Genomic DNA, 25,792 nt, shown 5'->3' with positions numbered 1-25,792 from the left:
TGCTGAAAGTTCCTTCTTGCTCAAGCATAGAAAAGCTTTCTGTCTGGCTTCTTTAATTGGACAAAGACTCTTCACGCAGAAAAGAGTAACTGGATCCAAACCATTACTCAGAACAAAGTTCCGCCAATTTTTTTAAGCTCACTACATAATCTTGATTCAGAGATACATATGCACACACGTATGTATAGAATGCCTCACTTATTCTGCACCTCAAACTGAACAAAGCAATCACATACACACCTGCTTTGTACATTAAAATGGATAGAAAAACCATTGCAGATATGAAAGCAACCTTGATCCAGACAAATGACTGCAATGCCAAAAGTTATCCTGTGCACATGTATTTAGGGTTTTCTTCTCTGGAAACCCAACAGATACAGTGGCCTGTATTCATTCATGCAGTAACAAATATTTAAGGACACTTAAGTTTTCTGAAGAGGGAGCAGCGATTTCTGTTGGCTACACCTACCCTTTAGGTGTGTGGACAGTGCCCTCAAGTCATAGCTGACTTATGGTGACCCTGGTGGGGGTTTCATGGCAAGACACTAAGAGAGGTTGTTGCCATTTCCTGCCTTTGCAACCCTAGTCAACCCTGGTGTTCATTGGAGGTCTCCCATCCAATTACTAACAAAGGCCAACTCTGCTTAGCTTCTGAAATCTGATGAGATCAGGCTCACCTGAGCTATCCAGGTCAGAGCCACATGCCCTTTTTACCCCATGAAATTTTGTTCCCAGTGGTCATCCAACCCTCAGGAACATGATATTGGTAGACCACCTTGGGAGGAAGAATCAAGTTCCATAAAGTCTGTGTTTTGCTTTGAATTCAACTGGATACAGTTCAATTGCCTTTCTCTGCTGACGTGGATGAGGCAGCTAAAGAAAACTATGCAGATAGCACAATATGTACCCATAAGTCTGTTATATTGATCTTGAGATTGTGGTTGAAGTATTTAGAAGTTAGAAGTCCCTCTCACTGAAGACAATGAGAAACCTGGCCTTAAGTACACTGCCTGAAATGAGGTAGGAATATAAGTTTAAATAAAGTCAACAGACACATTGTACTGGACCAACTTCTACAGGAAAAGAACTCAAGACTATAAAAGAAACTGCAGAAGAACTTAGCAAATATCCAAAGTTTGTATAGTTTCATCCCAGGAAGCTTATCTAATAAAGGTTGCCATCTTAAGAACACTTTCCTGGGAGTAAATAAAATGGAACTTTACTTCTAGATAGACCTGCTTAAGATTTCTCCCACAGCATCTGAACCTACCTGGTTGGCTCCAATCCAATGCACACTTATTTGACACAGTAATAACTGAACTCGGTAGAATTTAGTCGTATGTAAACACACGCAGGTATACACTCCTCTTACTACTGGAGACTAACAAGGTACTCTGCAAGAAATTCAAAGCAAAACACAGTCTATTGTCCAGAAATAATATTTATTCATCAACAGTAAAACACGGGATAGAAAAAGCTTTATAAATAAAACTATATTTATATTTATATATATATATATAATGCTTTATTTTTATTCAGTACTCCACAAAAACACTACAGACAATAACAAAATATTTCAATTAATTTTAAAAAGCCTCATTTTAAGAGTTGTTGCTCAACTTGGATCATGATTTATCCTACTCTTTTACTGTTTCATTTTATTTCATAAATCTGTTTCTTAAAAGAATTGAAGCAATTTGTTATTTGACCCAAGATTTAGAACATTTAAAGATACTCATAAACAATAGAACAGCTCAGAGGAGTTTACACAGACTGTTAAAATGTCAAATCATCTACTATTAGGACCAGTTCAGACATTGAACTGGGCCATATTTTCCCCTGCAGGAATACTTTGGGCATGTTCATTTGCAAGAGAAATCCAACAAAACTACCAGGAGCTTTCAATCTCTGCTGTGGAAGTCTCTCTTTGATATCCTAATATGTATGTTAGAGATAACAGCTGGCTGAGGTCTACAAGGACTTGTTTCACCTTTTATATCACTCATGAAAATGCAAGTGCCAGAAGAAGTCCCACAAGTGTGTAAAGGTGCTAAGTGTAATGTCTGAACATGCCCCTGAATAGTTTAAGAAAATTAAATCACAAATGAATCAAGGTAGAAGTAAACACAATGAAGATAAATAATATGTGGTCAACTACATATTTTCCATTGCCCTTTTGGTAATGTGATCTCTTCCATTTTCAGACTCATCCTGGTTTAGATATTCTAGAATCTTTGCTAGCAAATCCTCATCCATATAAGGTCTGTTTTGTGTGTCATAAATCTCTGGGGTCATAAAGACCCTTTTGTTGAAGGAGCTGAGTTTGTCTGATTCATGAGATCCCGGTTGGTTTAGGTGTTCTTTGATAGCTTGTTCAAACTGGTCATCCTCTTGCAAGTCATCCTCAGAGGAGACTGTGAGTGGAATTTGTTTCACCTGACCTGTATTGATAACTTCAGGATATTTCGATAGCATCTTAGCTAAGTAGCCTGCTAAGTCTTCTTCCTTTTCATTTAGAGTTTCCTGTTCCATTTGTCGTCTTTCCAAATGGCTAAACCAAGAAGCTTTGGGTAGCTGATGTCCTTTAGATCTTCCAGGGATGTAGGATACTCTTGGCAAACCATTTTCTTGGTGGAGCTGATTCACAAGATAAGAGGGTTTCTGATTATTGACATTTTCAGTTCCTAAAAGGTTTATGATATCTTCAACGTTGATGTTTTCTGGCAAGTTATCTGGCATAAAATTAAGCCTCTGTTTTCTGTAACCATTTAAAGAGTTCATCCTATTTTGGAATATTTCTGAATTGTCTACATTTGTTTCAGGGATCTCATCTGTGTCTTCTGGGAGTTCAGGCTCTTGTTCCTTTTCACTCGGATGTTTATCTCCAGCTCTCAGCATCTCAATTAAATCCTCAGGTGGAATTTGTAAATTCCTTGATATTTCTATTAACTGATAAATAGTCTGAGGATCAAGTGGCTTCCCTAAAAGCCTGACTGCCCTCTTGTCTTCACTTTGCTTGGCTCTTAAGATGTCACTTCCAGCACTGTTCATCATCTTTTTCAAATAATAGTCCATCAACTTTGAAACATCATCTGATGTTTGATCTTTGTTCTCGCTTTTCACAGCTTCATCCAGGATGCCTGCTCTCTTCATTTCATCATCAATTTCCTCTTCATTTTTCTCAATTTCTTCTTTACTGTTTCTTATCTCTTCTTGGGTTTGACTTTCCACTTTTTCCTCTACTGGGTTCCAGTCCTCTCCTCCAACCACATCTTCATAAGCAATGTTATTTCCTTTATAGGCATCGTCTTCATCGTCAGCATACAGTTTCTGTTCTTCATCAAACCTTTCTTTCTTGGAGTTACTTGGTCCCATCATTTTCCCCAGCTCCTGAAATACTGATTCTAAAGTGGCAAGACTTTGGGGCGTGTACTGTTCTTCCACTATTTCATTTGTCCGTTTATAAGGACTGTCTCTTGAATTTTCTTCAAAATATGTATGTGGCTTCCTAGAATGTTTGTGCCTTGTATCAGCCCAGGAACGATCATCATAATCATCAGTCATTCCATCTAGGAAGACATTGTCTGAATTCATGCCATAGAGTTTATTTTCTTTTGGGGCACCATTTGAGTCTCTTTCTCCTTGCCTTAGAGCCTCCAACATTGCCTTAACCCATTGTGACTCCTCATCTGACAAAGTTTCCCTTAGATTATCTGGCAAGTAATTCTGGTCTTTACTTTGATAAAGACCTTGATACGAGCTATAATCAGGACTTGTTTCTCCATTTCCAGTTTGTTTTCGAAGGTTTTCGATATATTCCAGAGCTTTGATCATATCGGGGCTTGGGATCCTTTGCAAGTTTTTCACTAGGTAATTTGGATCTTTCTGGATATTTTGGTAACGTTGAAATGAAGCAGCACTGGCAAAACAGATTAGGGCAAAAAGAAGGGCAAAAAGCAAGGCTGTTCCAAGCAAGGAGATTTTAGCATCGGCCATGTTTCAAATGTTCCTTAAAATAAAGAAAATGAGAATTAACACAAAGTTAGGACATCATCTAAACTCAAGTGTAAACAGCAGAAGACACTTTATGACATTGGGAAAGAACTATGTCTCTATAAGAAGCATATGCTTTACTCATAGAAGAATTCAGTTCTAGTATCATGGGTTGGAAGGGGTTGGGAAAGACCTTTTTATTCCAGAAATCATGAAGCACTGCTTCCAGTTAGAGTAGACAATATTAATCTAGATGGACCAATGGCCTCACTTAGCAGAACAGTTTCATATATTCATTTGCCAAAAACAATTCCAAATTCTGTAAAGAACCAAATATGGAAACTAAAGTACTTCATGCAAATGATTTTTTATGGAAAAATAACTAAATATGTATTCATTTTTTTCCTTTTTTTAAACAAAATTAGCAAATTCTTGGTACAGAATTTGACTTTTCCTTGGCATAGAATCTGACTATGTCTATGTAATGTAACAAGTACCTGGCAATCTGAGAGAAAATAGGTAACAGATCAAAACTGAAATTATTTTATCAATAAGGATATAACCTGTGTGGGATCTGGTGATTCCTATTCAGCTAAGGTCTTATTGACTGTTGGTCTTCAGTGTCACATACAGCTAAGCTACAGATCATTATGGTCTGCTGATTCACTCAGCTGAAAGAAGCATCGCTTTGCAGTAAAGAATTAGATTGAACTGGATTACTGAAATGGAGATGATCAGGCTACTTTAAGACTTCGTTGAAAGTTTATCAGTTCTTGTTTCTTGTTTCTTTTATTTTTTTAAAGTTAATAGGCACAATGAGCAATGAAAATATTTCTCGAAATATTTTACCAAAGCACATAGACCTTTTGAAAATCCTACTCACAATAATATGTAAATGATACCTTTTTACTGAAGAAATGTTTTTAGCCTCTAGGGATCGAAACAAGCATCTGTGCAGGGTTCTATGACAAAGCACTGGCCAGTATTGAGTTAATATGCTCCAACCCATTGCTTAAACGAACCTTTTTGCAACACTGTGGGCATATTATTTGGTTGGCAGCAAACCAATATCTCATCTTTGTGGAATAGCAGAAAAGGTTTTTTAAAGGAACTGTCTGCTTTCTGAATTGTGTTTATAAGCGTACTGTAGGTTACTGAACATTTGTATTAGACCCAGCCTGAGTAAGTCCGACAAGCCATTGTGCTTTTAATTTATTGAGAATAAGCATCTAATATTGTGCTACCATACCCCAGCCCAAGGATACCTGATCAATCGATACGGAAAACAACAGTAGAAAAAGAGATGATCTGCACAGTTACTGAGGAGGAAGAAAGCAGAGAGGTTCTTGTTCTGAAACAGGTTTTCAAAGGAAAGAGAGGTATATATAGTCTACACTGGGTATCATTATTGCAACTAATACAAAAACATGATTGGTCAGACGTTTATTAATTTATTTGGAGTTTTGTATACTTCCTCTAAGGTGTCCAGTAGCATCTCAACTGTGGGAGTGGCTTCTGAATATGACCTGGAAAGGCTGGTGAATTTCTAGGAAAAGATAACAGGACTCAACTTAGTCTGACTGAAAATAATGCTTCTGAACAGGAATCGTTTTATCTCAGTACTTGGTATGTGGGCACTCACTATAATCATTCAGTGATGGAGGGAAATCACTGTGCTTTTACTCAGGGGCACTATCATTCCCTCCTGTTTCTTATATTCCAAAACACAGCATGGACACTGAAATCAGATATTGAGACTGGCCCAAATTAAAGCTAATATAATGGCTTGGTCTATCATACTGTCAGATTTCATTTGCCCTGTCTTCATCCCTCTGTGTGTCTTGGTCTCTCTCTAACACACATACAAACATACATATTGTGTGTTTGTGTGTGCGTCTGCATGTGTGTGTGTGTGTGGTCAAATTACGGCAATCAGAGGGAAATCTTCCCCATTGACATCCAGCTCCAAGGAAATCTGAGATTTCCAAAGAACTCTCTTAATTAACAAAAAACCCACGACACATGAAAACAACATTCAAGAGAAAACAATCTTTGCTTAATTCACCTTTTCCAGTCCATTGATTGCCACCCTCTCCTTTGCACAATGTGCATTCCCTTGTGATGCCAATGATTCATATAGTAGAAAAATCCCCAACATAAGCACACACCCACTTGGAGTAGAAAATTACAGTGGATTTGTCATGCCATTCAAGCAAGTAGGGTTTTTTATCCCCCAACACAGTATGAAGTAATTTCACATACTGAGGTAATTAAAGTAGTATCCAGTACCACTGAATTGCCTTATTCCCATCCAACTATGCCATAAATGAGCACTTTGATTATCCCATGTTCTACCTGATAATTTGTTAATTCTCAGTGCTGGATGCTGAAGAAAACATTGATTCCAAAGCACTTCAAAACATTGGATCAGAGTCTCCTTTTAAAATGCCTTTAAATAATGGAGAATATCATTCAGCGGTTACAGGAATTGCAGCCCTGTCGTTCACCAATGCCTGAATAAATTTCAGAAAAGCAGATTTCTTGTACTCATGAACTGTACAAAGGAAATCTTTGCATATCAAATTAAACTTACACAGCATATATACAGAAGACATTTGATTGGAGGGTCTGACTAGGATTTTAACCCATAAAGAACAGCATCTTAAAATTGTTTATTTTCTTCATTTGTTTCTAGACATGTTACTGATCCTGTCTTTTCTTGCAGTGATACTGGATTACAAAACTTTGTACCTTTAAACACAAATTACTTTTTCTAGTTCCTGGAGTTCCATTTATGCAGAAAACAGAAAAGACTGAAAATTAATATTGAAAAAAATGCAATTTGCTTCTGTGCTCCGTTATATGATTCAATTCTATCTGTACTTTTAATTTAAACAAGTAAGAATAAAGAGAGACTATTTAAAGGATTGTTTCCATGGTAGCTGCACTATTTTCCACTTCACTACTTCCTGCGGATTCACTTCGTGCTCAGATTCTATCATTCAATTTACTTACATACTAAAACACTTTCACCCTTAGTGGGTAACTGACATAGAAATCATGGGATAGAAATCTACCACCATTGATCCAAATGGCAAATTTCTCATGATCTTCAGTGGACTGTCTGACTGTGGTTTTCATGTATAAAATCTGATCAGTTATGAGACATTTCTGTAACAATTTTATCTACGAAATATACAGTCATCCAAAGCACCTGTCTTCATCTTGAATACTTACAGTTGTAATCTTACTGGAATGGGAAGATATGCTTCTTTAAAAGTCTCATTTTTTTTCCTGGAGAAAACCAAACTGTTACTAAGATTAAATGTAGGTGTGTGTAGTTCTTCCAGTGATTTATTTTAAAAATGAATTCCACTGTTGCTAGCTGGAAAGAGTAATGTTTCAAGTATGCATGCTGCTAATGAGCAAAGACCAACAGCAATTGCTGAGATCCCCTTTCATTATGTTGCCATTGTGTAATTTGTTGGCATTGCTGTTGTGTGGAAGCAGCATTTTCCTCAGTTTCTCAGTAGCTTTCTTATTCTCTTCTCTTTTCTCTTCTTTTTTTTATATCTATAATCAGGTCATAACACGGGGAGGAAAGATTTAACTGCTCGGCAAAACATCGTTACTGTGCTAACTGAAGTGCATCAGGTTGCAACTTCAGACATTTCCAAATCATCTCATTTTGTTGCTTTGTACTGGAAGCTGATAACAGAGCAAATATGCACTGGGTCTTTCTTTAGTCAATACAGGAGAAAATTAATCTGCTTACCTGTGTTCAGAAGCAACCTAAAGCATGGTCTTGGTTATCTGTCTGCAGCGAGTTTGTGGAGTGTTTTCAGCACCAGGACAGCTCCCTCTGCTTATAGTGTACATCACCTGACTTTCCACTGCCATACTGACGTCACCTCAGATCGAGGCAAAAAAAAAAAAACCAACAAAGCACAACTAAAGTGTTGATAAAAAAGCATAGTTTGGGGTGTTTTTGAGAGGTTTCCTTTGTACATTTACGCCACCTGCTTTCCACTAAGGAGAACTACATTTGTTGCAATTATATGGCCCCTGAAATTCTCCCTAGAAAAATGAATAATTACACCTTCCAGACACATGCCAGTTTATAAACTTCCCTATTAACACTTACTTTGTATTGTTTAATATTTTACTGTTGCTGTTATTTTCAATGACATTTATTAGATTTTTTAAAAAGTTATTTTAGTGAGAAGTCATAATGGAATCATTGTGAAATCTATACAAAACTACCTTTAAAATTTACAACCCCTGTTAAACACTCTGTCTTTGTCTTTTCCATTTCATGAACCTGAATTTATAAACATAATGATAAATGTTGGCCTTTGTTGATATAAGTGCCTGAAAGTCATTGAAAAGCAATGGCCACCACAATCTATAAAATAAAGTTTAAAAAAATAGGCCTACTTCTTCCTACATTCCCTCCACCGCTTTCCTGCCCATTCCTGTATCCCATGTTAGAGCATCTCTTCAGCTGCAAGCAAAGTACTTCAGTTTGGCTGTCCTGAGATAATTCTGCTCAGGAGGCAAATGGCTGGTGCTGGATTCTTCCTTGTTTTGCATTTTAAGAGGAGCAAGATATTCAATACTTTGAAGGTGTTCATATTTAACTGGAACCAGGTTGTTGTGACATGAAGTCACTCCCTAAAAAGAAGTGTCAGTTCTCATCACCTCGGGGGTGCCAGCCAAAAGAAGTGCTGGTACTGTGGAAAGATGTGCCAGTACTACATACTGGCACGTAGTACCAGGAAAAAAACCCTGGTTAAATACTAAATTCTTCAGAATATGCACTTGATGTATATGGCAATAATCCCATGGTTCTTTACCTATGACAAAATGTGTTATGCTCACATCCAATCACCTTCTTGTGATGCTCTAATTAAGCCCAGAAGAATTTCTCCTAAATCCAGACAGGATAACCAAAATGCTGACAGATTTCCATTTTCATATCTGAGGTAATTATGGTAGTCTTCAAAGGGCTCTATAATCCTTGGACGTGATGGATCATCAAAGATTTCCTTCAGCAGCTGTGCATGCATCTTGGCAAAGGTTGCTTATGCTGTTCACTATTTCATCCAAATACACAATTTCTTCTCCATGAATGTCCTTCACCTATGACTGGAAACCCTGCCATGCTCATTGCTTGTGCACTTCATAAACCAGTTTGTGAAATCTGACTTCATGGTTATATCTGTGACCATCTATTTCGCCAGGAACTGAATGTTTTGCAATTGTGCCTGACTCAATGCCCAAGTCCCACAGTCCAGCATCTTCAGCCTGCTTACTGGTGATGGCCAAAAAAGCGTATACAGTGTGAAATACACACATTCTAATTACGATAGGATGCTTTTCTGGATTCTTCCATAAGATTTCTACAACTTTTGCATAAAGTGTGTATTCAAACACACAGGTAATTTTGGACAATTGCAGAAACTGACTAGTTTGGGACTTTATAAACAGTTGATATTTCAGTTGCAGGAGCATTTATTGTAGGCAGATAGCCAATATTGTCTTGCTACAATTGTCTAATATACTTCAGGTGACTATCTGGATGAGGTAAAGTCTCATATGCTGTAAACCTTATAAAAATGTGGGGGGAAATAGATATTTCTTTGATTTATGGCTGATATCATAGAACAGTAATAGATATATGCTTTATTAGTATTAGTTATTTGTAGAGGAATTTATTAGCTTTCCAACAGTGCTTTAAAATTCAAAATGGTTACTTGGTCCATGAGTTATAGCTCAAATTAGAAAAGGTAAGAAAAATTGGCTTCAGCCATCTTGATGACATCATAAAAAGTTTAAGCAACCAATCAGAATGTGTTATCACATCAAAATATAAGGCATACATATACACCTTTCATAAAAATACGAAGAAGTTTTGCCACCTTACCTGATACCAATATGTCAGCTTTAGGCTCTTGGCCCATGGACTAAAAGTAGTAAAGTTAAGTGCTAGGAGTACCTTTTTCCAATTGCAATTTGTAGCAAGCTTATCTCCCTATCTTGATTTTGGCAACCTAGTTATATAGATCTGTTACCATAACCTTCAATTTGGCATATCTTAACTCACTGTATGGGACGTTGTCCCTGAAGATGTCCTGAAGATTCCACTGTTACAAAATACAGCAGCCAAGTCAGTTTCTGGCATTAACTGCTGGGCACATATAAACCTGTACTATGGCTTCTGCACTGGTTATCTATTTGTATTTGGGCTCAATTCAAGGTGATGGGTCTCACCTTTAAAGTTCTTCATAGCCTAAGTCCTTCATACCTAGTAGAACAAATCTTGCCTCTTTATTATGACTTCTCTCAGGTTAGTGCATGTCACCTCAGACAAGAACACCTGTAGAGGTACCATTAGTGACCATTTTCGATGTGACCTACAAGAATGCTTCATTTCAAAGAGGCTTCATGGGGGGGGGGGGCTAATGAAAGGTTGGTTTTTCTTGAGAGAGGATGGGAATGAACAAGATGCGCTTTTAGTTTTGTTCATATGACTTGGTATTGCTTTGTAAGCTACCTTGAATTCTTAGAGATTGTAAAAAATACTAAATAAATAAACGTGTAGTTACCATTCAAGCAAGCGATGATGGGTATCCTTGTACTCTTTCTCCCTCTGTAAAACTCATCTAAATCCCATGAAGCAATATTAAACAATCTGATAAATAGTTTGTCAAATGATAATGTATACAAATAACTTAAATTAGTTATCTTGGTTTAATAATATTGGTAAGCCCGTGTGGTATTTATACTGGCTAGAGTGTCAGTCTCTAACCTACTGCATAGGATTGTTGTAATGACAGGGTAGAGGAGGGAAGACTGATGTAAGCTGCTTTGGGTCCCCATTGGGGGGGGGAAATATACTACTCCATTTACAATAGCTTAGGTGTGATCAGTTAGTTTGGAGAATCCCAGATACAGATACCAGCTTCCGCAACCAGGTCTAATGCAGATATCCATCCTGGAGTTATCTGTGGAGGCCCAGCTTTGGAATAACACCCCCAAATAGTAATCATATGGGACCAAACTGGTGAGCTCTTAAACAAGAGTCATCCCTGGTGATAGGAGATAGGCCATAAAGCCTTTTCTCTGTACATCTGTAGTTTGATGAATTTCCTTGTATTCTGAGATAGAAAGTGAAGCAGATTTCAGTGAGAAATCCAGGTTGTCATAGGGGGTTGATGTTAGAAATATTTCTATGGACAGAAATCCTACTGATGGAAAATCTCCCATGGAGTCAAGTTTTGCACTGTGCTTCTAACTCAGGATAGAAGGAAGCCCATAGATGAGGTGAGATGGGCGGAACTCCTGGCACATGTGGAAAATGCCAGTGGATCCAAGCCAGAATCTATACTTTTTTTCACGTGCCATTTCTCCATATCTAGCTATCTTAACTTATTCACATCCAAAATGTCTTGTTCAGGAGAGGAAAAATGTATTTTGCTGCACAGGTCATGCTACAACATTCAGTGAGTTCTTTGTTTTGGAATGGCTGGAGTTAAAGTTATTACAACCCTTCTGCTTCCTGCCTGTTCCGTAATGGCTGTTTTACTTCTGTTAAAAGTGCTCAACTCCCCTTGCAAAATACATCTTTCTTGACAATTTTGACCTTTTGCAGAATAAAATACAAACACTGGGATGAATCTACCTTCTGATTCAATAAATGTTATGAAATTAAATAGGCACAAGGCATTGTAAATGTGACCCTGACAAAGCTTTAAATTTGGTTTTATAGAAGCCCCTCTTTGCAACATCTCAAGCTGAACAGAAGAAACATATATCATCCCTTTGTCTTCCCACTTAACAGTGACGTGACGTGGAATCAGACAGACCTAAATGCCCAGCAGTTACAAATAACAGCCTTTGTTTCAAGTTTCATTGTATGACTATGTAAGAGGGTCTCTTAGAACCAGTACATCAGGGCTGTGACCAGGCTGGGGCCAGTGGATGTACTGTCCTGCCTGAGACACTGGCTCATCCTACCTTAGACCTGTAGACAAGTCAGGCTACCTACACTTGGCAAGAGATGTGATTTCTCTAACGAAAGTGGCTTTTTGTATAAATAGGTAAGTACTTCCTGAAAGTAATTGGCTATATTCATCCATTGTTGACAGTGCTCATAAATACTAAAATATCTACTTGGGATTGGCAACAGGATTATAAAAGTTGATTATACAGAAATCACTGGATTCTGTTTGTTTCTTTGATGCCCCATCTGTCAGCCAGACCTAGCAAGGAGATCCGGCTGTAGCCCTGTTGAAACCACATTAAAGAACAAAGGCAGTTCTAAAGAAATAAAATTAAACATAATGTATCATTCTTAGAAAGAATTCAGTTTCCCTTTCTTTAAATAGTTTGGGAAGCATCTCGGAACTCCCAGTTTTGATGCCTGAGAACCACAAAATGGACAGCTCTCTTCTGAGAGGCTCCCACAACAAGGATTGGTGGAAATGAGCCTGCAGTTGCCTCTGCCGAAATCATCTTATTCTCCCATCATTTGTGATCATTATGCCAGCTGCCTTCTTAACTCCCTGCTATTGCTGTGTGTATTCTCTCTCTCTCTCTCTCTCTCTCTCGCACACACACACACAAACACACACACAGACCTACAAGGAAGGTCACTAATTCATGACAATCTCTTTTTTTTTCATTTCTTCTTCCTATTCTTCTTCCCCATATCAGCTTCCTATTTCCATCCCTACCTTTGAGTCATTTGGCACCTCAATGGCTTGAACAGGGCTTTTTTCTGGCAGTATGCACCACTACACAGTACTGTCACCTTTTTATCATCTTTGATCTGAAGGCAAAAGATTGTACAGATAACGCCTTCATGCACACATACCTGGTATATGTGGTATGGGTAGGGTTGCCAGCTCCAGGTTGAGAAATTCCTGAAGATTTTGGGGTTGTTGCCTGAAGAATGTAGTATTTGGGGAGGGGAGGGACCTCAGCAGGGTATAATGCCATACAGTCCACCCTTTAAAGCCTCCATTTTCTCCAGGTGAACTCATCTCTGTCGCCTGGAGATCAGTTGTAATTCCAGGAGATCTCCAGCCACCACCTGGAGGTTGGCAAGCCTAGGTATGGGGACACATATACCACCCAGATGCAGCAGGTATAAAATATGAATTGCCTCTAAGCTTTATAGCACTTTTCATCTTGTTAGTTCAGGTCACTATTATTATTAGAACATCCAAAGTTGTCATAAGCAATGCCAATTAAAGAGGTGCGGTTATGTTAAACTGTTGCAGCAAGGGGGAAAAAGTCTGTTATGCAATATGAATTCTGTCTATCTTTCTGCCTTCATGTTTTCGACATTGAAATGCCAGATCTGTGTGATCATGATAAAAGTCTCAGCAACTCATCCACTGCTGGATTTGAATTTGCTGTTTGATGCGTGGAATGGGTGGGAGTGGCGGTGGTCCTCTGTACTCCAAGGACACCTCCATATGTCGCATAGCCCAGGACAGCTGGCTGAGCCACTCAGTAGTGGTGGGCAGCATTTCTGCTATCTCCGTTATGTCCCCGACTATAATACTTTATTTTTTACCCAAAGAAGTAAATAGCAATGACTCCTGTGCAAATAACAACAGCAAAGGAATATGTCAGTGTTTTTCACTCTTCTTTTCTAATGTTAATTCCGTGCAGCTCTCCATTCTATTTACATGGCAGTAAAATACTCCAATCCTGTATTTTAATCTCTTAGCAAGGACTATTTGTACCAGTGTCTCTGGACATCCAAAAATAAATCAAGGAATAGGGCAAAAATGGCTTAAGGCTAAGGGCCTCCTTGTTAGCATCAGCCAAAGTTCAGAGTTCTTCTTGCTAATCAAGGAAATGTAACAAAAAATCTAAGCAGGTTAGACAATAATTCCCTAAGAATAGCCATATTGGCCTTTCCTCCCCTTAGCCCCTGGAAAAGCCCTTTAAAAAGTTGCTGCTGCTGCTCAATACCAGTGAGTAACATCACAAAAAAACCCCTGGGTCTAAGCATTAAGTTGGGCTCAATACTCACAGGAGTTCTGAAAAGCCTTTTGTTCCTAGAATCCTCAAAGGGCTATGACTGACTGGTCTTTACTCCTGGCATAGCCTGGGGGCTATCTCCTATCCAGCCGTGCAGTTACCCTCATGAGGAAGTGCTGCTGAGAGAAAGAGAGCTTCCCTTTCTTAAAACATTAAAGCATTTAATATTGGGCGGAGTGTCTGTGTACCTCAAGCAATGTGACCCAATCAATATCATATTAATTTTTATTTATTTATGTCATTTAAAGTCCGCCTTTCTCACTGAAACTCAAGGCAGATTACATAGAGTGAGATTAGCACAGTCAATATCAAAGACATTTCAATAAACATTGCCATAGGATAAATAAATGCAAATTTACAAAAACATAACATTAGCAAAAATCCAATACTAAGTGAAGAAATGTGGAAACAGAGCACAAGCAATTCTAGGACTGACATTAGACAACATAGAACTACCTAGTAGGGTCATACTTAAAGCAACAAGTAGTACATAGGTAAAGCAACAGATAGTATGTAAGGCAATATAGTGATGAAGTCTATGGTCCTTAACTCATTAGTAAAGCATCTCTTTGAAATCACCTCCCTACAATTCATCCTTCCTATCTGTGTAAAAAGCCCTTGTTACCTATGTGCTACGTCAGTCTGAGTTCTGGCAAATAACACACAGACACTGTTCTTGGGTTGGAATGGCTACAACTTTATTGATTACAGTTGGATGGAGCATTGGCCAGGCATATGGGCATGGATCCCCACTGGCATCAGAAGGCCTACCTGCCATTCAATGCACATCACGCCAGCTGGCAGCGTTCTTCTGCTGCCAGCCATGCTGAACAGCCACTGCCTCCCAATCTGTCGGGGTGAGCCGCCCAAATGCCCCACTCACCCTATTGGGATCCGGCCCAATGCCTCAAACAAAGCCCTTTTCAATAATTTAGTTTTGCATCGTTTGTGAAAAGGCCAGGAGAGAGGTGCTCTCCTGACCTCTTCAAGTAGGCTGTTTCATAGGTCAGGGGCCATTACAGAGAATGTACATGCATGGACAGCTGTTGGCTTTGTCCATGTGCTGTGTGGCACCTGCAGGAGATCCTGTTCAGATGAGTGAAGCTGCCGTGAAGGGACATAGGGAGAGAGGCAGTTCCGTAGGTATGCCTACGAGGTCGTGAATAGCCTTGTATGTGATAGCTAATACCTTGAACTGAGCACGGTAACCGATAAGTAGCCAATGGAGTGACTGCAAGATGGGAGTTATATTCATGCTCCTGCTTACTCATGATAACAGGTGAGCCAACTGGGAGCCCTATGTATAGTGCATTATGACAGACAAGTGTTGATGGATTCAGGAGGCCAGATCAGCTGTATCGAGGTAGGAAGCCATCTTCCAGGCTAGAGTGAGGTTGTGAGAGAGAATTTGTGTTTGTGCTTGGACAGGACTTTGAGAAAGCCAGTCCTCAAGCCAATTAGTGCTAGAAAGCCATGAATGATATAATTTACCTGTTAGAAACTTATTAGCTTTTAAATGGAGAAAACTTGAGGGCAAGAAGCTGGGAGTCATATGTGACAATCAGGATTAAATCAGGAAAATGCCAAATACATTCTAGTTAGAAACAATGGCTTTGCAAGGTTTGATGGTTCCCCAAAAGGATACTTTCTTTCTGGTGAAAAATATCCCTATATCCCAATTTTCCCAGTATCTACAGTGATGATAAGGTTTGCCCATCTGGCTTTCCCCCTGTGTCCCCACCTGAATTTGTAACAGAATCTTGAGGAAATGGTTTTGATACATGTGTCAAACCAATACCATGTAATGGAAAGTACTGATGATCAGTTCACTGTGCCTCCATGTCCACAACATTGGTCATTTTTTTGGCATGTCAAAAGAGCAAATTCAAAATCATCTGAGGAAGAACTCTTAGAACATTTTCTATGGTCATAATAAATATATGAATGAGGTATCACATTGTGGAAGCACATAGATTAATGAATGTCTGGTAGAGGTCTTCCAAAACCAGATATGAATCTATTTTTACAGGTGAGGTCTAAATTGTTTCAAATTTGCTTCTAATATGAATGCAAAACCTGCATTGACTGGAAAATATATCCAGGGTTGCTGTTTTATAAATTTATTTTGCATTCCAATATGAACACAGACATTGTGACAGTGCCTCAGTTTAGGATTGTCAGGCCCCCTCAACCTCCAGGCAGGGGATAGGGGCCTGGCACTTACCTTGGGGGAGAGGGGGGTGCACATGTGCAAAGTGCACGCATGCGTGCCCCCACAGGCACAATGACATCACTTTAGAAGTGACGTCATCGTGCAGTCCCTGGGAGCATGTCCAGGCTCCACAAGGGCTCAAAACAGGCCCGATTCATGCCAAAATGGGCCCGTTTGGGGGCTCTGCGGAGTGCAGGAGCCCTCCTGTGCTCTGCAGTGCCTGAAAATGAGCCCGTTTTGCCATGGATTGGGCCTGTTTTCAGGCACTGCAGAGTGCAGGAGCACTCCTGAGTTCTGCAGATGCCCCGATCCAGGCCAAAATGGGCCCAATCCCAGTGGCTGCTGAGCACGGGAGCACGTAGCGCCACAGGAGAGCCTGCAGGGAAGGTCTGCGCGCCCCCCACCAGTTAGGTAAGTGGGGGTGAGGCGGGGGAGCTGGGGCTGGGGCAGGGGCGGGGATCTCCCGCCCCCACTGGGGGTCTGGGATCCCTACCTCAGTCACATGCTCTGACCTGGGAACAAGACCCACTGAACACCTCAGTAAACATAGGGACTGCAAGTGTCTCATATCAAAACAACTGCATTTCTTTTAAAGCAATATAAGACTGCCAGCTTCATCCTTTGTCAGTTTACTCAGAAGTAAACCCTGCTTAATTGAGTGGGGCTTACACCCAAAAAAAGGTGCACAAGATTGCAGCATGCTTACTGACTGACAGTTTTTAAAATAATTCTTTTATTAAATAGGTTACATTTTTTATTTTAAAATGTTTATGAGTTGTTCTTCAATTCAATTATCCATGCTGTGTTTCTGGACGTAGGAGATTACCCATTTCAAGAAATAAATTCAAAGAAATATACTCACGCCAGACATAAAAAAGTAAGGAAGAAACAAAGAGACCGCTGGGTAGACAGGCCCCATTATAGTGGAATTTTCATGTTTGGCAAGCTTTCCAGATGTTGCTATGATATAATAAACTATTGTCATCTTACTGAAATTATGTAAATATATCTGCCAGTTCAGTAGAGTTGGCAGCATATGAAGGGTTAATACCACTCAGTTTCCTGGCTTATATAATTAATGTTGCCAAAGTTTGATGCTGTTTAAAAATAAAACAGGGCCATATCACTTCTGAAGAAAATTGGTTTTTATGTCACTTTAATGACAGTGAAAAATAAGCTGCAATTCACTGCAGATACTGAATTTTTGCAGAATATATACAACCACTGTCTTTGAAAATTGCTTTCTGCTCTGAAAAATTGCCCCAGGATTTTTGTTTTTTAAAACTCAGTTATAACAGATCATTGCAAGAACAGATGTTGGTGGTTTGTCTTTTTTTGTGCAATAAATCACTGGTACTTCTTTTCATATTTTGCTACTTAATTTCAACACCATGGTTTTTTCTGCATGAAAGATTAAGCTTACTGGTTTGTAAATATCATACCTTGAACCTCAATACCAGAACACAGGGTTCCGGTTTCCATTCCCTGATTCACATCCATCCTTGGGGTTTCCACATTAAAACAATATTAAAAGCATTTATAGATACCAAGTGGGAAACAAGATCATGAGGCTGGTGGGAGAAACTCCATGCTTCTCAACAACTGAAAATTAAATGGTGCTATGTGCCTTTTTGATGATCAACCAAGTCCATTTTGTTATATACATCAAGAATGACAGCAATTGTCTACTAGAACTCTGTAAAATAGGCATGATTATCCCCATAATGCAGACAGAAGACTGACAGCAGCCTCGGCCCCTAAGTGAGTTCATGGCCAAGGCAAAAATAACATTAAATGACCAACAAATGGCTATCATTGCGATGAGTAAAGCTTATCTATTTCAAAGGGATGACAGAGCTCTAATGGAGTCCCCAGATGATACCTATGAGACCCCCCCCCATACAGGGACCCCCATAGTTGTTAAGCCCTAAATATCCACTGGCAGAGGCCTGGATAAAATATCCAGCTTAATATTAAGGGGGGGGGGTTAAACTGGCAGGAATTTCCCCGGATACTCTTTTAAAAGGGAGTCGCCCACTTTCTGGAATGCTTTATGGAATACATTGATAAAAGGCCTTTTCTCTCAAGCCTCTAGAGCAGAGCTCCCAAGCATGGTGTCCATGGGCATTATGGTGCCTGCCAACAGCTTTCCTGGCACCCACTAAGTTTTTACAGCAAGTGGGTGGAGACAAGTGTAGCTTTTGCCCAGCAAGTCTTCTGATTAGCCACTGGAGATTTGATTGACTGTGCAGTTTAAAAAAAAATAAAACACCATTGCTTTGGCAGCAGTTGCCACAGCACAAAGACCTTCACTGTGTGACTGAGGGCCAAGCTACACATGACGAATGACACTTGAACAGCAAGTGTATTTCTCCCTGTTCACTTGCCCTCCACTCAATCCACTTGCCATTCAAGTATCATTCGTCATGTGTAGCTTGGCCCTCAGTGTAAGCTGTGGTAGCCATTTTGTGGCTGGCTGCACCTCCTGCAGTAGCCTTTATGTGGCAGCCATATTTTGGCAGCACCTCTTCTTTGAACTCTGGAACTATTTTCAGTCTTCGGCTCCTGAATTAGACTCTCCCTTGGGTTTTCTCTTCAGGTTCAGGCTCATATGTTTTCTTTCTCCTTTTTATTCCAAAGGCAATTGTCCAGCATGTGTGTGTTGGGTCTTACACACGTAACAGATGCTTTGAATAATATAGCACTTGCATGGGTACCTGTTTGGGTAACACTAGTGTGCAGGTCATCTCTAACCCCTCCCCCAATTTGGGGCTTTGTTAGTATTTCACTTTACTTTTTTCTCAAATAAATAAGCAGCCACTATTCATTTATATTGAGTGATGGTAAGGTGTGCACACAAGAGAATCACTTCGGCTGGTCATATCACACTTCTTTAGGTTGGTTTGGGCTAGCAGCCAAACCAGTATTTCATGTCTTTTCTTCTTGTTTCATGTTTGTTTTTCTATTCAAGTCTGATTTGTACAGCATGTGGCCCATAGGTAAAAATCCTTATCCATGTAAGGTTTCTACATGTGCCTGGTCGTGTTTGAATGCCACATGGCACTATCCAATGAACTCATTTACATTAGCCCACCAGTGACTGACGACTTAAGAAAGCATGTCCTAAGTATTATGTGCAATGGGAATGGGCTGGTGCATGTGGTAAGCGCATTTATATTAGCCACCATGACCTTGGTTCAACTGGAGAGAAAGTGTCACTAGAAAGTGTCACTAGAAAACACTCAAAGTAACTTATTCTGACAACAGTTTTTATTCAAGTTTCAGTGTTCATAATCAGGATATATTTTAAGGCCTTCCTTCTCAATCTCTTCTTCCTCTTTCATAGAGTTAAGGATAACTCCTCTGTAGGGCTGTTGCATGTCCTTCCTAACTCTGATGCATCAAAATATCAATATCTCTTTGCATAACTGCTATGAGCAAGTGATATGTACCAGCTAGCAAAGATCAAGTGTCCTTTGGGAACTTGACTGGATCAAGCTGTCATGGTTTCAGTGCAGCTTTGCGTCAGACAAGTGAATTTAAAGCCAAAACCAAAGAGGGGGAGGAGGAAAAAGACAATGAGAAATTCTGAGTCATGCTGTACAGAAGATGTAAGGAATAGAGAAATAGGCAGCAAACATGAATGAGGGGAAATGGCTCAGTGCAGTCATTTCTTCAGATCAAAATAGCATTTATTTTTAGTTCTTCATAGTGGGGAAAGAACATTTTTAACGTTTTAATTGCTCATGTCATTGGTTTTTTTGGGGGGGGGGTTATCTTTTTGAGTGATAATCTGGGCTGTGCTGGAGATAAGTCCTAGTTAGGAAGCTGGGTCCATATTTGATCCCTCATATCTATGGGATGGCCCCTCCTCCTATGTTCCACCATGGCAGCTTCACTTATCTGATCAGGGTCTTCGGAGGTGAAACTTACAAATGGGAAAATTCAACAGCTGCCCAAATGTACGCGTTCTCTGTGGTGGCCCCCATGTTATGGAGCAGCCTGCCTGAAGAAGTCTCTTCTGTCTTTCTGCTAACTATGCAAAACTGAATTATTCAGGAGGGCTTTAGGAAATAGTGCTGTAAGGAAATGGTTCAGAGAGATGGGTCGTTTCTGCACGTCCCAGCATAGCGCTAACCTCATGCAACAAGGGCAACTTCCTCACGCAATTTCTGATGTCATTGCACCATGATTCCGTTTTCGTGGCACGATGACATCAGAAATCGCACCAGGTAAAAAACCTTGCTGTGTGAGTTTAGCGCTGTGGTGGGACATGTGGAAACGACCCAGCTTTGATAAAGGGATAGGGACTGTAGACTATACTACTGCATACTGTCTGTTGTATGTTCCTACTGGGTAGTTCTTGCATTGTTTAATGTCATGTTAAATTTCTTATATTTTATTTCAGCATTGTATCAGCTTTGTTGGTATAAGCTCTGCTTGGGTTTTTTTTTCCAAATTTCTACCATCCATACTCTGTTGCATTACCAAGTCAACAAATGTCTTAATAATAGGACCTACCTAACTCCAGTGTGGTGTTGTATAGTGATTAGAGTGTGGGTCCAGAATTGGGGCTAACTTAGTTCAAATTCCCTCTCAAAAACGAAGCTCACTGAGAGCCAGCCACTTTCTCTCAACCTAACTACTTTACAGGATGTGTGTGTGGAAAATATGGAGAGGGCGAGAACCCATGCACATCATCCTCAATTCCTTAAAGGAAGGACAATAAAAAAGTGACTGATGATTTTAACAAATTCCATGTCTTGGTAGAACAATTTTTAAAAATTGCATACACAGATCTATAAACTGTCGGCTCTGTTGTGATAGCATAACATCTTTTCACTGCAAAAGCATTCATGATTCCAAGACACCAAAGATATCTAAAACTGTTCAATGGCAAAGCTATTGCTCACTTATGATGTTTAAGTAGCTTGCCAGACATGACCATCTTGTAGGTTGCAACACTATGTTCTCTTTGGTTGGCAGCTCTAGATTTGGCACTTTGTCTTCATGATGTTTTACTGATGTGGGGATGATTAGATATAACAGCATCAACTGACATCTGATGTTTTATTGTGCATGTAGTTCTGAGCCTTTATAAGTCACTTTGAGACCTTATAGGGAGAAAGGTTTCTAAATAAACAAGGAAATAAATAAAATGTCAGAGAATCCATTCAACCAAAAATGGGGTACAACTTTTTATTTACCATGATGTTGTTCACTTACAGTGAAATTCTAAGCAGAGTTATTCCAGACTAATCCCATTAAAATCAATGGGCTTTGATTGAAGTAACTCTGCTTAGAGTTTCATTGTTAGTATACACAGAATTCTGCTAATGCAATGGTCTTTTCCATTTCCTATTCTTGTAACAGCCGTTTGCCCTCTCACTCCCCCAAAGCTTCTCCTGGAGATCAGAGGACCTTCTAAGATGGCGCAAGATATGAAACAGAGGGACTGCAATAGAAAGTGTGAATTAGCAGAAATCAGGACCCCCCCCTCCCCGCGCCATACATAGCTAGAAGTGCCTTCCATTCTCACAAAAAGCTCTTTGAATCCAAGTCAGTATCCAATGAGTTTTTGAAAATATTTCCTTAGCTGATTTCTCAAATTAAAATAATCCCCTTCTTACAAAGGAGGAAAAAATAGCTCAACTCAAAGATGAGCAGATAACTTTCCATGGATCTTCTTTCAGTCTAAGGGGAAAAAATTGTTTCAGTGCTCAGCTGTGATACTGACTGACAAGATTTTCATGTTGCTCTTCAAATTGTTCTGCGAAGATGGGTAACAGTGATAATAAGCAAAAATCCAAAGTCTTAAAGTATATATTTCTGATGGTAAGTTTGGAATTGTAACCATAGTACATATGCTTACAATTCCAGACTTCCAGGAGAGAAAACATTATCATTTTCTTATACACAACGATTGAAAACTCTCTGTAGTGGCTTCGCAAGCTTACAGCACTGCTTTGTAGTGATAGAGATTGGTATGTTTTTCTTCTATGCATTTGTTCAATGTGCTCCCAGTACAAAGAGCTCTAAAGTAACAACAAGCTAAATCTATCTATCTTTATTGTATTAGCAGATACACCATAGCAACAGTGCAAGATAAAATCAAACTTCCATCAGGATAAAATCAAAACATTTCTAGACATTTTCATAGGAAAGATTAGCCATTTAAAATATCTCATCTTAAAAACTCCATACAATCTAAAGGCTAATAACCTAGAATAGAGCAGTTAGTGTACTAGTTAACCATGCCTGCATCAGCATGCCTCATCATTTTTTTTACCTTTATTGAGGCTGCTGCAAACCTTATCATTGGAGGGGAATGGGTTTATCCCTATCTACCAATAATGGTACTAATTTCTCCTGATCTGACCTTCCTGGGAAACAAGATACGGTCCTCAAAAATCTATTGCACTCAAGCCTCAAATCTCGGATACTGGAATGTGACATGGGACTAATCCTCCAAACTCTTTTGCTATATGGAATCCAATTGAAGTGGCTTTTCAATACTGCAAGCCATAGCATATCTAAGTGTGCCTTAGTGAAGGCCTTTCTATGCTCATAATTCATTATGTCAGCAAAATACATGTGAAGAATCAGGGAAGAAGAAAGTAACTGCCTATGAATTAGGGTTGTTCTCAAGGTGCTTACTAATCCAGCATCAGTTTGAGCACTCTAGTCTAACAATCTTTGTTTTACTAAAAATTTGGCTGCATAAAGTATTCCTCTGGGAAGCCCAGGATAGCCACTAATCTTAATACAAAACTGTGCCATGAGTAATCCCTCATCTCTCCGTACACCAAAGTTAAAAAGCCTAGAGATGTGCAAAAGATGAGTTTCAGTCAATAGTTGATGACTGCTTTACAAATTGAGATTGCTATTGAGGGCAGAGATAGTGCTACTCTAACCATATCTGAAGATGTTGAAGGAGGAGATTGGAGATTTCCAAAGCCACAAATTGCTGCTCTGTATAGAAGCTGGGGAAATAATTTCCTTTTAAAAACATTCAAGGTTGGTGAAACCGGGCATGTTCCTCTCTTCCTCTAAAATCGAGGAAAACCAAGGACAGATTTTTCAAAGTTATGCTTATCATAACCTTATCATATGCTTATCCCCTTCTTGGATACACACCTGAACGTGGTGAGGAGGTTTGAGTATGTCAGTGAAGCTGAGAGAAACACTATCAGGAGCACAGGCTTGGTCAAGAGTCTAAACTTCTGGAAGAGTCACTCAAAGCAGAATGGTCAAAACTGAGACACCAGACTAAGATGTATCCACCCACTTCAGGAATTAACGGTCATATCCACAGAAGAGAATTGAATGATCCAATGGTGACGGGAGCTGAAGAATTCTTGAAGGTTAGCTACTGGGCAGCAGCTGTAGTGGAAGGCGACATTGGCAGAGGATCTTTCACAGACAACGGCAGTGTCACTTTAACTAACCCTGGTTAGTACTGCAAAGCAGAAGAAGGCAATGGTAAACCACTTCTGCTAATCTCTTACCTTGAAAACCCTGTGATGAGACAATCCAAAATGAAAAAAGATAAAGTGCTGGAAGACAGGACCCCCCCAGGTCGGATGGCATTCAATTGGCTACTAGGGAAGAGCCGAGGACAAGTATGAATAGCACTATTCTTAATGATGGGACTGGATTAAAGCCGAAAGGATGTCCAGCGAACGTGAATAGATGCAAAAGGAATGTCCAAAGCTGTGCAACACACATAATAGGAACATAGAACATGAGAAGTATGAAAACAGGTAAGCTAGAAATGGAACGTTATGAGTGAACTAATGTAGACCGACTCAGGACATTTTCAGTCAGAAAATCACACAGTTTTACTGCGGATATGAACTCAAAAGAAATGGTGTTGCTCTAATAGTGAGGTGAGACATAGCACAAACAGTTAAGAGCTACAATGCAAAGTCTGACTGAGTAATATCAATCAGACTTCAGGGAAAGCCTGTTAACATAACCATCATTCAAGCTTATGCTCCAACTACGGTTGCTGACGAGGAAGAAATAGAAAACTTTTACTCAAGTGTCCAAGAAGAAATTAACAATACACCTAAACAAGATATGCTGATAATCATTGGCAACTGGAATGTAAAAGTAGGCAATAAAGCAGAATCAAACATAGTTGGAAAATTTGGATTAGGATCACAAAACAAAGCAGGAGAGAGGCTCATAGAATTCTGTGAAGCCAACAACCTGTTCATTGCTAATACATGCTTCAGGCAACCAAAAAGACGATTGTATACATGGAAATTACCAGGTAACCAATACAGGAACCAAATAGATTATATAATTGGAAGCAGAAGATGGAGAAGTTCTATTATCTCAGCTAAAACAAGACCAGGAGCTGATTGCAATACAGATCATGAATTGCTAATATCAGAATAATTAGAATAAAGCTCAACAGAAATTAGAATAAAGCTGAACAGAAACACTAAAAGAATCATAGTGCCAAAATACAATCTAAATAATATTCCTGAAGAATTTAAAGACCAGGTAAGGAAGAGATTTGCAATACTAAGTTTAACTGATCATGAGCCAGAAGAACTATGGGCTGAAACCAGAGATATTATCAAGGAAGAATGTGCAAAGACTATTCCTGTAGCCAAAAGAAAGGAGAAGCTTAAATGGATGACTGAGAAAACCCTTTAAATTGCTAAAGATGGGAAGCAAAAGAAAAAGGCAACAGAAAGAGAGTTAAAACTCTAAATGCAGCTTTTCAGCGGCTTGCACACAGAGACAAAGAAATCTATTATAATAGCCAGTGCAAAGAAATAGAAGAAAACAACAAAAAAGGAAGAACAAGAGACTTGTTCCACATCCTGGGATGCTGAAAGATCAACATGGAAATACAGTATCTGATCAGGATGTTGCCAAGTAGGCCCCCTCTCCTGCTTTAAGGCCTGCCATGAACTGTGTTAAAGTTTCCTGCATCGCTGTTTTACTGCTGCACCAAAGACTGCCCTGCACGTGTGTGTTCTGGTACACGTGTCAGTTTCCTTGTCAATTGCCTTGCTGCTGCAATAGACTGTGTAGTTCCCTGACTCCATGCTCGGATAACTGCACAAAGGACTCTTTTTCTGGGCAGCCCTGCCCTGACCTGTATCTGGATTTCCCAGTGTATGTTTGGACTCTATTACAAGTGTGCCCCGTGCCTGCATTGCCATCTGCCACGGACCGTGCCTATTCCCTGCTTTGGACTGTGTTTTATGTGCTGTTCCCCCTGCCTCCATGGAAGCCTGCCTCATATGGGCCCAAGCTGCTGCTAGCAGCCGGGCGCCTGCCGGGGAAACCTCCAGCGAGCCTGGCTAGGCGCTCCCTGGTCAGTTCCCGCCTGGAGCCTCCCGCGGGTCAGCCCCCGAGCTCGCCCTCGCTACCGGGCAGCCTGCTATCCAGCCCCAGCTATGCCCAGCCGGCATCCATGTTCTTAGGCAGCCAGAAGACCCAGAGGAAAAGACTGCTTTGGGAAGCCATTTCAGAGAAGCGGGCACACCACGTCCGCAGCGAGAG

General features: G+C 39.8%; 1 protein-coding gene across 2 annotated transcripts; it reads right to left on the bottom strand.

Moving 5' to 3' along the window:
* Positions 1-1,530: 1,530 nt before the first annotated feature.
* Positions 1,531-7,838, bottom strand: SCG2 (secretogranin II). Of its 2 annotated transcripts, none has more exons than XM_054983349.1 (2): positions 7,769-7,838; positions 1,531-4,009 (listed from the first exon to the last, which is right to left on the bottom strand). In XM_054983349.1, exon 2 carries the CDS (start codon positions 3,994-3,996, stop codon positions 2,155-2,157), a length of 1,842 nt encoding a protein of 613 aa, XP_054839324.1. In that variant the 5' UTR covers positions 3,997-4,009; positions 7,769-7,838; the 3' UTR covers positions 1,531-2,154. The 2 variants fall into 2 exon arrangements, with proteins under 2 accessions (XP_054839324.1, XP_054839325.1); XM_054983350.1 differs by lacking the exon at positions 7,769-7,838 and adding an exon at positions 5,465-5,541.
* Between the last annotated feature and the right edge of the window lie 17,954 nt (positions 7,839-25,792).

The sequence above is a fragment of the Eublepharis macularius genome, chromosome 6 (genome assembly GCF_028583425.1).
Source record: "Eublepharis macularius isolate TG4126 chromosome 6, MPM_Emac_v1.0, whole genome shotgun sequence".
Classification (NCBI taxonomy): Eukaryota; Metazoa; Chordata; class Lepidosauria; order Squamata; family Eublepharidae; genus Eublepharis; species Eublepharis macularius.
The sequence above is the reverse complement of the archived record's forward strand: the minus strand, read 5'-3'. Positions and strand labels throughout refer to the sequence as shown.

Excerpts from the sequence above, each read along its gene's own strand:
- SCG2 (XM_054983349.1), bottom strand. The coding sequence starts at position 3,996 with ATGGCCGATGCTAAAATCTCCTTGCTTGGAACAGCCTTGCTTTTTGCC.